At 39.6% G+C, this 12,544-nt stretch overlaps 1 protein-coding gene across 2 annotated transcripts in view; it reads right to left on the bottom strand.

Moving 5' to 3' along the window:
* ST7L (suppression of tumorigenicity 7 like) overlaps positions 1 to 12,544 on the bottom strand; it is an 89,211-nt gene that overhangs the window by 10,917 nt on the left and 65,750 nt on the right. Inside the window, exon 15 of one of the 2 annotated variants that reach the window (XM_061183688.1) lies at positions 5,672 to 5,716. The exons of the other annotated variant lie outside the window; for it this stretch is intronic. Coding sequence (XP_061039671.1) covers positions 5,693 to 5,716 — 24 coding nt within the window. The 3' untranslated portion in view covers positions 5,672 to 5,692. Of the gene's footprint in view, positions 1 to 5,671; positions 5,717 to 12,544 lie in introns of those variants that run through there. 2 annotated transcript variants of the gene reach the window in all.

Below are 12,544 nucleotides of genomic sequence, written 5' to 3'. Positions count from 1 at the left end.
TAATTATGCCTCAAACTCCAGCCAATAGACCCTCTTACCAAAGCCTCTAACTGGTCTAGCCCATCCTGACTTCTCTCAGAATCTTCAGTTCAGGACTATAAGGTATTGACAGCAGGCTGTATATTAAGGAGCCTACATAAAGAGTTCTGAATATAGGCCACTTTCCTTTCCCGAGTTCCTCTCCAGCACCCCTTGGGGTCCTCACATGTTTGTGGAGCAGCTTTACTGCGCACAGGCAGCAAGAGGATGGGGGTGCCATAGCTCTGGGCCGTGGGGGCAGATTTATTTGGATGATAGGACTAATATTTGTGTAACCTGCTGAGACCTATGTGGGAGAGTTTAGGGTGGTTTTTCTTTTGGTGAGGGGGTTTGCTCCAGTTTCACATCCATTAACACAAAACATGAACTAGTCAGGGCCCTTGTGGTCTGCGGTGAGGGGATTCCTGTGGAGAAATAGGACTGAGTGAGTCAGGCCAGGGGAATGTCTTCCTTGCAGAGTGGAGTCAACTGGATAACTGATGAGCCAATGGTGGGATTAGGGAGGGGGGAAATGGGAGGGGAAAAGAAGAGTTTCTGACATCTTGAGCTAGGATTAAGAGGAGGAAAGCTCTAAGGTAGTGGAAGGGTAAGGGGCTCATAGTCAGTCTGAACTCAAGAATAGAGTTGAATGAATTACAAAAGGGTGCTGTCTTGTATGCTGGGCCACTGGGAAGAGCTCTCAGGTCCCAGTTAGCTTCAGCTCTCACAAGGTTATCCAGGTTACCACATAAATGATAGCCTAGGCCTTCCATGGCAAATCAACCTGAGCTAAATCTACCTGTGTTCTATTATCTTATTCTTTTTTGGTTCTTACCCTGTGGAAGGAAGCGGGCCTCTTCTGGCATCTCATACTGCTCTGTGCTTTTCCCTGGGCTCCAAGTTCTAGTTCATAAAGACCAAGTTTTGCAATTTCCTATAAATGGTTAAGAGAACAGCAAGCTGTCCAGAGAGTGAGAGGTCTGAAGAGTGAGGTGGATAGTGAGAGAAAAGAGGTCCATGTAAGCCCCATTACAGAGGCTATGTGGCTCCAAAAAAGAATAATGGCCAAGTAATTAATTTTTCCTCTTATTCCTTAGCTTGCCTCTGCATTCCGACTGGCTTTACACAACTGGCGTCCATTCTGCACTATACAAACAGAAACTAATTTATGTGGAACAAGCAGCAAAACGAGAACTTTATTTGGTGCAGTCAGGGCCCCATTGAGTTCTGCTGCTACTCACTCACTGCCTCTAATCTCCCCCTTGCCCATCTCTCCTCTGTTCAATAGAGGCCTGTTCCTCAGATCAGCAGTCTCTTAGCCTGCCACCTCTGTTTCACTCCTTCCTGTTGGTCTTCATTTCTTTTAGCTTTTAATATTTATGTATAATGCATTGCAGAAAATGCTATTTGGATACAAATTAAGTTAAAAGACATTATCCTTTAAGGATCTTAGAATCTTTTAGAGAAGGCACAAGACTTAAGTACCTCAGCTTCACAGCCTATAGCCAATTTCTCTTATGTAAAAGTAAGAATGCCAGCCTTAACATAGTCCTGCAGATAAAAGCCAACTTGTATTATTGCTGGCCTTGAATAATAGCATGAATCCATACTCTTCCTTAGAGTGATGCTAGAAAAATGAAATCAGGGACTTCAGATTATTTAAAAGAATCAAACATTGCCTGGCCCTGAGGGTCTGTCTGCAAAGTCTTGTAGGTCTGAATCCTGACCACTCACTGCCTCAGTCTTCTTCCTCCCTGTTACAGAGAGTAATTTCTTCCCTTTCTCTCACCTCCCTTAGCAAGCACACCAACCACTAAGTCCTTCGCCAAATTCTCAGACCCACTCAGGACCTTGATTTCTCCATGGCTTAATATAAGAAAGATAACAAGGATTTTTTTTCCCTCAGTCTTTCTGAGGTTTCATTTAAATGCCCTCAGTGGTCACAGGGCAGAAACCCAAGGGAGGAAAGCAGGGAGAGTAGGGAGAGTATGTTTCTCATCCCCGGGAGGCCTAGCTCCTGCAGCCAAATTACAGCACCAGAGAACAATGTAATGCATTCCTGGGAAGGTCGGTGGGACCCTGGGCGCCTGGGCCTTGTGGAGAGAGGTGCCAGACACAGAGCTCTCCGTAAGCAATCCTGCAGAGCCGCCCCCTGGTTCAGAAATGAAATACGGGAGAGCTTCACATTACGCAGAGACCTGTAGCTCACACCTGGTTATTGATGGCCTTGGTGGAGGCCTCTGCCCCCACCCTCCACTTGGGAACTGCCTGCTACTATGGGGGTTGGGCATCTTTGAAGCAATGTTGGAAAACAAGAAAGAGATGTTTCCTTTTCACTCCGCCCTCCCTATCAGCCTGTGCACAACCGTGAGGATATATATACACAAATATCTCAGGCTGCATATGGGTTCTAGTCATCCTCCTTCTCCCCAACAAAAAAAAAAAAAAAAGAAAAAAGCAACTAGATTTCAAACACTTCAAAACTCATACCAATAACAGGGGTTCAGCTATAACCAAGGAATATTATAAAATTATCAACATGCAGGCAGCTGTTGGTTTGGGGACTGGCACCCCTCTGGGAGGTGGCAGGGGAAGGATACAGAAAGGGTATGGAGAGAAGAGATCAACAGTGGACAATTCCCACCCAGGCAGAGTGGCTGAGACTGTAGAACTTCTCATGGCTGGTTCACGCTGGAGAGAGTGCAATTCGTGTCCTACATGCTATCAATGATAGGGCAGTCTCCTGTGACTGCACGAGGTATGATTATCAGGCCTCCTGCTCATCACCTGTTGTTGTTTTTAACTCTTACTAGGTTAGAAAACAGGATAGCTTTAGGTTCCAGAGATGATCTCCACAAGAGAAAGGCACTAGAGGGGAGCAAGCAGTGGCTTTACTAGGGTAAATATGTCACAGTTGCTGCACTAGACTGAGCTTTCCCAGAAGCTGGTGATTGGCAGGTTTCAGGTAACGGCCAGTGGGGTGTCAGTAATATACCTGTCCCTGACCCCAAAGGTCAAAGTGATAAAAGAGAGGGTATAGGTACGTTTTTCCGCTTCCCATTTATGGCTTAAATGATCTCTGAGCAACTTCGTGGTCCTTCCTCATTTACTTAAGATGTTTTAGTCATCCTGGATTTGAGAAAGCAAGGTAAGCATTCTCCCTTTTGTCCCCTAACTCTGAAGTGTTCTGGCTTAAAATTTGCCTTTGCTCACTTCCATTCTGCCTACGAGTCTATGGATAGAGCAGCTGGGCATGGGAGTTCTCTCTCTTTGGCCAAAAGAAGCCAAAATTGGGTGACTTTACTTCAACACCATCAACCCCAGTAAGCAGACTTGACCAAACAGAAAAGCTAAGCTGAGTGAATAAGAAAGATAGTTTAATCCACAGCTGTTCTATTTGACAACTTTCAAGGTGGGGCTTCCCCAAGAATAACTGTGATATTTATAAAAAGGTTTTTCATGTATAAACACTTTAGCTTATATGTAATTGTCTCACCAACCCTGTGATAGGAATTACGCTCATTGTACAGGTGCTGTTGAGAGAGGCTCTGTGATTTGTCCAAAGTCCTGTGGATATTGAGTGGCTCAGCCAGAACTCAAACCAAGGGCTTCTGACTTCAAATCCTGTGTGTTCTCCTCAAAGACTGAGGGTGCCTAGGGCTGGAGGCACAAGAATCCCAGCACCTTTAGGACAGAAATTGATACAAAATATCCTAGGAGAGTATACATGAACAGAATTTACAAAAGGAACAGCTTAGGCCTTCCTTAACCTCATCAATGCACCCCCTTTTTGCCATTTCTGCCACTAATACCACCACCACCAAACGATCACTATACTACATTTAGTGGTCCATGTTTAATCAGCTCTGGTTCCTAATTCTTTCTATTCCTTTTTTCTTTTTCAGATTAACAGTTAAATTTTTGTTTTAGTTTTATCTAGTCCTTTTAAAGGGATGCTAAATGTGTAGACAGAGCAGAAGTAGTCATGAGAAGCCATGAGAGGAAGTTATTAAAGCTTTGGGCTTTTAAAGTATGTATTAGAATTTCCTTTGAGAGTTCAATCTTTTTAAAAATGCTGTCAACTCCTGGGCTAGGAAAGTAAGAACAGGGAATGAGAGTGCTTAAAAAAAAAACTGTCCTATCCCAGGCCAGATGCCTACTCACAGCCTAGTAAAAGTCCTGGGACCTCTAGCCAAGACAAGCTATTTATCTACACCAAGGCAAGGAGTATCTACCCTGCAGAGAAACCCGTGCAAGATGAGGCAGACAGCAGATTTTCACTTGATCAAAAACTTTTGCTGCTCTCAACCCCTCCTCCCACCCTCATTCAAAATCTGGACTTCTGTTTAGGTCCGAGACAGTGAGACAAAGCAGCTCCAAGAGATGATGTGTGTAAGGGGAACCCTTCCCTGTTCAACCCTGGAATGCATTCCATTAGAGACAGCATAAGCCCTCACATATCCTACCTATCCCACTCCTGAACCCCAACTGTGAAGGCAGAAAGGAAAACTGCAGGAACACCATGTTCATCAATCATAGATCTGGGATGCTACAGCTCCCTGACCTGGGCCCCAATTTGAGCTAGGGGAAGAACACCTCATGAAAACAGTCTACCTATAGTTAGGATTTCTCCCAGAGCAAACCTTACTTTTTGGTCCATCGATCTTGGCTCTCACTGTTCTCCTTGCTTCCCACCCCCACTGCCTCCGCATGTGGGCTCAGAAGTCATCATCTAAAGAATTCCACTGCTCACCTCCTGCATAGCAGCACAGCCCCATGAGGCCGCACACCAGATGGAGGGGATAAAAGTACGAGGTCATGGCTTCTAGCAAGAGGCTTTTTCTTAAACTAACCCTGACTCCTGGAAAAGAGGCAGAGCAGGAGAGTGTCGAGTGAGCTGCTGACAACAGCAGCTTCAGACGTCTTGTATAAAAAGCTAACTGAGCTTTCAGTGGAAATTTCTCTACTCCTGGTCTCATGTCTACTTCTTGAAGGTGTCTGAATAGAATGCAGAGACTGTCAAACCAAAGGGTTAAATCCTGCCCAATTGTAGGGACCTATTCAGCAGGCTGCCATACACATGCTAAGGTGGAGGCCAAACCCTGAACACATGCCCCGTTTCTCCAGGAATGTAACTATGAATAAAGGGAAAGGGTATGGAAGGTGGACGAGAACTCAGGGGAAATTGAAAAGGTTGTCAGTAGGCCTTCAAAATGTTTGTGTGTAACAAAGATGGGGATGCAGGAGGATCATCATTCCTAGAACTGTTATGTTTGCTGGGTGACAATGTACAGAAGCAATAATTACAAAGAGACAAAACAGTTTAACACTGAGAAACAGAAGTCTCAGAATAAAGGAATCAGGTGAATGAGATTAATCAGGCTTTCTATAGGACGTGGCTTTTGAGCTGGATTTTTAAAAGATAAGGAATGTCCTGGTTGAGAGCGGACAGAGGAAGGCATTCTAAATAGAAGGAACTGGTTTATGCTGAAACTTAGAAGCAAGAATGTGCAGGCAATATATAAGGAATTTCAAGCAAGTACATATTATATACACTGGAGAATACAGAGAAATTAGAATGCTGAGATCAGGGCTTAAATAATGTGAGGTGACTGCATGTGCCCAGACTGTCAAATGGCTCAGAGTCCCCTATAGAGCCACACAGCATCTTGATCTATGTCAGTAAACACCAAGGCACCTATGGGAAAACACAAGGATGAGTCCATTTGTTACAGATACTGGGACTAGAAGAGAGCTACACTGTAAAACCCACAAAATGCTAAGTATCATTAATCACAGTTCCCTATCATTTGAGATTCTGGGGTAAATAAGAGATATCAAATATCCTATCCAGAACTGTGATGCATTAATGTAGGCTTATGGGCCTAGAACCTGACACAAATCAAGCCAAACTCTTAAGAAATTAGAATGTAAAAAAGGAATTCTTTAAAATAGAAAATACATGTTTCTTTCCCTGACTCTCAAACTTAAAACTTGACTGGTCCCCTATATCCTGTTTGGCATACTGGACTTTTGAGGCTAGCACATTCACCGTAGCTGCGGTCATACTGAATAGGAAGAGAGCTATGAAAGAGCTTTAGGGACTGCAAAATCAGTTTACTAATAAGTGAGAGGATAGTTCTGGTGTACTACAGGGTGCTAGAACAACAGCCAAAGACAAGATACAAATTCCGATTTCATAAACTTCGAATTAGGTCTCTGGCTTCTTGCACTTGTTGGAGGTAAAAACAGAGCTATTTATCGGGCTTCTGCCAAGTTTCCTAACTGAACTTTCCTAACCTCTGATGACAAAAACTGCAAGGGCAACCCTGTTCTTCCACGGCATTTTCCTGGTGCCACTTTCAGAAACAGAATATTGAAATGTATGTGTGTGTGTATATATACATATATGTGTTTATACATGTATGTATATATATAAATTATATTTATGAACATTGAATAAGCCAAAAGGTGAGCAGTATCTTAAATTTCTGCTTTACTTAACTGGCACAATTTAGTTAGTGCTGGAAGGGAGGCAACCATTTAAGTGATAGCATTTGTTGGTATCATCTTGGTTTTTTCCTCCTCCCCTAGGCAGTTTATAAAAGGTGATTTCTGAAACCCTTCACAATAGAAAAGCTCAAGGGTTTACATTCAACTGTGACACCACTATGAATTCATTAAGAAGCATGTTTCAGGTTGCACTATAATTTCCCTATGTAACATAAACCCATGGAATCTGACATAAGCTGATTGCTCATGCTGGTTATTTTATTTACATTTCTGAATGGAAGGGATCTCAATACTCATAAAATATCTTACTAACTTATTATTTTTCATCTGTTCTCCCAGAGCAGCTATTATAAAACAGGCATAGAGACAGAAGTCTCAACTTGTATGACTGGTTAAGCAACCAGGGAAAAGTTACTGCTCCAAAGCAATTTTTAAAAAAATAATTCAATATGGAGCTTGAGACCAAATGAGGTATCATTACTCTAAATGCCATGTGAAAGATAAAAGTTAAAAAAACATTGTTCATTATCTTTGTTGAAGTCCTATGGGAGTAGGAGGTAGTTCACAGGAACTTAGGGGGTCTGGAGTTTACCTAAGTCTTTCTTTAGAGACCTAATGTTAGCAGACACAGCCTAGTATAAACGGGAACACAGGTGAATGGATGAGAGTGGGCTCCTCACAACCCAGAAATATGAATGTGCCTCCTTACCAGCATGTTACTAATCAGACTTCTGAAATGGAAGACAGCATCATGCATCTAATTCATTATTTGGAGATATATGTTCTGTTCATCTACCCAAAGAATAATAATTTCCACTTATTCCAGAAAATATAGCAAGCTCAGATAAATTGCTAGAGAAGTAACAATTACCAGTTAACTCCAGAGCCTGATCTGCGGTCTTCTGCCTGTAAGTCTGTGTTCAAATCATCCCACTTTCTTTCTTCTGCTGCCACAATGAGTTAAATCAGTATATTCTTCGACCCTCTAGTACAGCCTTGGGCCTACTCTTCTACTAAATATACTTTCATCATTTTACCATATCTAATGATTACATGCCTAACAGTATAAATTCCCCAAGGACAGGTTCTGTACCTATTTTTTAAAAATATTTTAATATGTATTTCAAGGTCATATCCCCAATGATCCAGTCAGTACGTATACTTGACTGAGCCTAATAAAGACAGGAAATCTTTTTCAGTTGTTTAGAGAGAAAATCTTGGCAGTTCCCCCTGTAAAAATGTAGAATTATCCAGGATTCAGAATTGATCAGCAAAATTCAGCTTGGAAGAGAGGGAAAAGGCAGCTTATTTTAGTACCTTAATCCAATATCCTTTTATTATTTTTCTTAATTAACCTGATATATTTTCAGAATCAGTCACTGCAGGGTACAGCTTTGACATGAACAGTGGGCTCTGGGAAATTCTGAGTGGTTCTTTCCCTTTCTTTCTCACATGTCCACAGAAGTACATGATTTTAGTCCTAACTCTTTGCTGTCCTATTCTGCTTCTGACATCACACTTTCATTTTCTAAACCAGGATGGTCCTTAGCCCTTATTAATCTGTCATTATTAGGAATGAGAGGATATAAAAGACAAAGATAAAAATGAATGAGTATAGTAGGCTTTAGTCTTATGGCAGCTACTATATGAATCTGAGGGGTGACATTTCTTATTTCAATCTTGAGTTGTGGAGCACTTCATTTTTTAATAAATTCTAAACTATTCAGATGAACATAATGAATACTGCTGTTTACAAAAACACAAACTTCATCATTTATGTGTAAAGATGAAAGTCTTTCATGTCTGATATCTGAAAAAGAATAAAATAAAGAGACCTCCTTCTATTTCCTCTTGTTTGACTGAAAGGAAAAAGCCTCTATCAGTCTAGATTGACTTTTTTGGGTCACTAAATCTTATGTGAGGCATGTGAAAAGAACTCATCAGTCACTTCTAGTCAAATGAATAAATCTGCAAGGATGACCTAATCTACTGTTATGGCAGTAGCCTCTGTCTTACACTAATACATGTCTTGCCTACCTTAAACCCTCTACCAATAGACTATGAGTTATTTGTGAACAGGGATTGCATTTTATAGTTCATAAAGGTGCCCAATAAATATCTGCTCCTTGAATGAATGAATGAATGATGAACAAACAAATTCATTAGTAGTAACATCTGAATATAATGAATTCAAACATCAAGAACTTACAGTATTTTACAGGATAATCATTACCATACTACAGCATGTTAAAGAATAATAGTTAACATATTTTTAAATGCTGAGGCTCTTTAAAAACTAAACTTTGAAAACAAATTAAGATAAGCCCTACTGGAGTCTTTTCAATCAATAAGCCAGTACTGAAACAAGAATCTTTTCAGGGTATCCAGGATTCTGAACTGCATGTTCTAGTGCAGGTTTTTGGTTTTGGATTTTTTTAGAGTCAGTATTATAAAAGCTAAAATACACCAAGAGCAAATTAATAAGAAAAGTCTACAAAGCTAGGGCTTTGTTGAATTAGAATCCCTGGGCTCCCAATAAGGACTAAATCCCAAAGGGATCACAGTCAAGTAAATAAAAAATCCATCTGAATTTTATCAGAGGGCAGAGTTTCAACTTTGAATCCCCAGCAACCAAGGATGAATTATGTATAAGATTAGTAAAGTGCCTTCATCCACGCCCCAACCAGAGAACATTCTTCTATCTCACTGTGACTGAAGGAAAAACAGCAGTGTATTTGTCTGCCAAGAATAGTTGTGGCTATACTCTAGGTAGGAGTTTAACAACACTGAGGGATTAAAATTTAATTGTAAACCTGCTGCTACCTGGGAGTAAAAGCTTGAACTCTGGCATCAGAAAGAAACTGGGACTCCAGCATACTGAATAGATGAAAACAAGAGCTGGCATGTTCCTAACAAAGAGTATGAGAGTATGTTCCTTTCTTAAATTCTTCCCCAAACTGCGTCTTTCTCTGTATATCCTATTTGTAATATGCAAGAGTGCTCAATGGGAATATAGCTCTTTTCTACACTTTGAATAGTACATATACATTTCATTTCCAGAACGCTTGAAATTACAGGATGAGGTTAAAGGGTGATTATGCGGTCTGAATTCTCTGAATATCAGTTCTCTTAATTTTGTTGAGCATCACCTGAAGCCCAAATAATTTCTTTTCTTGAAGCTGGCTGTCGAGATGGACATAAGGCAATCTTAATATTATTACAGAACTAAGAGAGATTATTTTTTCCTCAAATTCAGATAGAATACCATTAACACCCAATCTTTCATTGAGGCCTCATTGACATTAAGGAACACATCGAAGTTTCCGATGTATTGTTACAACTGCTAGAAGTACATCTGCTACCTAAAAATCCCACTTTAGCAAAACAAAACAAAACAAACAAAAAAGCCCAACGAGTTATGTTATTTTAGACCAAAAGTTTATTCTGTTCAGTTAAACTTCCCCTCACAGTCCTTCACAAACTTCACCTTTGATTTTGAAAGAAGAGTGATGTTGAAACATAAGATATAGATTTGTAGTTTATATTAAGACTTTTTTTTTTTTACCATTTCAAAGAGTTAATTAAATTCCCTCTGAATCACTACAAATGAGTGCCTACTGTTTCTTCAGTATTACTGCACATTTCAGACAGTTAGAAAGACTGAAGTTCTTTATACAGTTGTGTGAGTATGTGATATAAATGATCAAACAGTGTTCTTTCTTAAGTGGTTTACTAGCCAGAACAGGAATGAAATTAAAGTGAATCAGTTTGAAGACAGAAAAGCAAATGTGCATTCTTTATTTTAAAACATCAGAGTTCATCAAATAGGCTTATACTATGAAGAATTTCCAGGTAGCTTATTTGTCTACTTCTACCTTTGCAGTTAAGCACTTCTGCAATCTAAGTGCCTTTTCTATTTTCTGACAATCCACATTGCCTCTTTATTTAAAACTCTTCTCCAAATTCATCTCCTATGGGAAGACACTAGCAAAGCCAATTTACTATCATCACTCCATCAGTCTATATTCCCTCAGCATTACTATATTTGGTTTGAAATTTATTCTTTTGTACTTGTTTTAGTATACGTTGTAAGGTGACATATTTTTGAAACCAAGCATATATATGACTAAAGGGCTATCTATTGTGTGATTTCAAGGAACTCTCTTATCTTTAACGGCTCAAACTTCCTCATCTATTACATTGGAAGATCATAGTCTGTCCTCCAATGTTTCTGGTAAGAATAAATGACAGTGTAAGTATAAACTCTTAAAAAAAGAAAACTAATGAAGTCCATGTTACTCTTGGTTTAGAATTGTAATATATTAAGTAGTTGCACTAATTTAGTTCTTTTGAGCATTAGAAATTTGATTGGTGGGGGAAGGAGCAAAATTCCACTCAAGAAAAAAGCCAAAATAACTATTCCTTGCGATTTAAATTTTCCTCTGTACCCATTATTCTCTCCATTTAGAGGATTATGCTGGGTCTGCAAAACACAAAGATGTTTTCTAAAACAAAACCCAGTAGGTTTCCTAATATGAATTCTAATACCACTAGTGTAATGGGTTTGGAATGAGTGATTTACATCAATATCTGGGCACAGCTCTTCTAAAAACTGCTATGCAGTCCATTTGCCTCAAGTGCTAATAATTAACAATAATTATATTAGTAGAAATTAGTGACAGGATATCTTAGACTTTGGCACTGAGACTTTCACTTTGAGGGGGGAAAAGATGATTAAATACTGCCAAATAAATTCAGGGAGAGCTTTTGTGAACTTCATACTTGTCAAGCACATGTTTAATAGGGAAAGAGGGTGCTTTCCACAAACTTCAAAACTGAATTAAATCCTGGGGAAGGGATACAGACATGCATTAAAAAGTGCATTGCCCTAACTTTTATTATTATTATTATTATTATTTTTGCCTTTGAAGAGTTCAGTACTTAGAAAATTTGGATAAAGAAGAACATTAGCAATTTCATAAATTTCTCATTCTGGTTCTTTTTGAAGGAGAACAATGAGGATGAAGCATGAGAAATTACCCTTATAAAAAGTAGAGAACAACTTCTCTCTTGCTACAAATATCCCAGTTAATTCAGAAAATCAAAATTGGAATATGCCAGACTGCCCAAATAAAGACTTCAGCAGCACTAACAACGGAACAAAAGTGTAAACATTTAAAATTTTTGACCTGTCACAATAGGCTCATTTTATTATCAGGACACTCTCTGGGAAATACCTCAGCTCTATTATTGTGGAAACAGCATGGTTATAGAAGAGTATTTTACAGGAATTTAAGTTTAGTTACAATTCAGAATGTTTTTAAAACCATATTAGTTCTTGAAAATAATCCATTTTCAAAAAAAGTAAAGCAACATTTTAATTGTCAGTTTAATTTCTAAATGGGGCCTTATGTATTTAATAAAGAAGAATGCAACTCTCATAGGTTTTTAGCAGTAATAAAGTCAGATGAAGAATATAAAAAAATCTTTTACCTATGAACAGATTTCACATCACTGGTTATGACAATGGAAAATTAGGAACCTTTAAAAATATTTTTTTTCGGGCTTCCCTGGTGGCTCAGTGGTTAAGAATCTGCCTGCCAATGCAGGGGACACAGGTTCGAGCCCTGGTCTGGGAAGATCCCACATGCTGCGGAGCAACTAAGCCCGTGTGCCACAACTACTGAGCCTGCGCTCTAGAGCCTGCAAGCCACAACTACTGAGCCTGCACGCCACAACTACTGAAGCCCACACGCCTAGAGTCCGTGCTCCGCAACAAGAGAAGCCACCGCAATGAGAAGCCCATGCACCACAACGAAGAGTATCCCCCACTCGCCCCAACCAGAGAAAGCCCACGCGCAGCAACGAAGACCCAATGTAGTCAAAAATAAATAAATAAAATAAATTAAATTAATATATATATATATTTTTTCTACTGGTATATATCAATATATGGTTACAATTGTCTATCAACTCCCCTAGTTATGAAGACAATCTTTGCCCTGCAAAAAAT

The sequence above is a fragment of the Eubalaena glacialis genome, chromosome 3 (genome assembly GCF_028564815.1).
Source record: "Eubalaena glacialis isolate mEubGla1 chromosome 3, mEubGla1.1.hap2.+ XY, whole genome shotgun sequence".
Taxonomy (NCBI): Eukaryota; Metazoa; Chordata; class Mammalia; order Artiodactyla; family Balaenidae; genus Eubalaena; species Eubalaena glacialis.
Note: the sequence above shows the minus strand (reverse complement) of the source record. Positions and strands in the feature narration are given on the sequence as shown.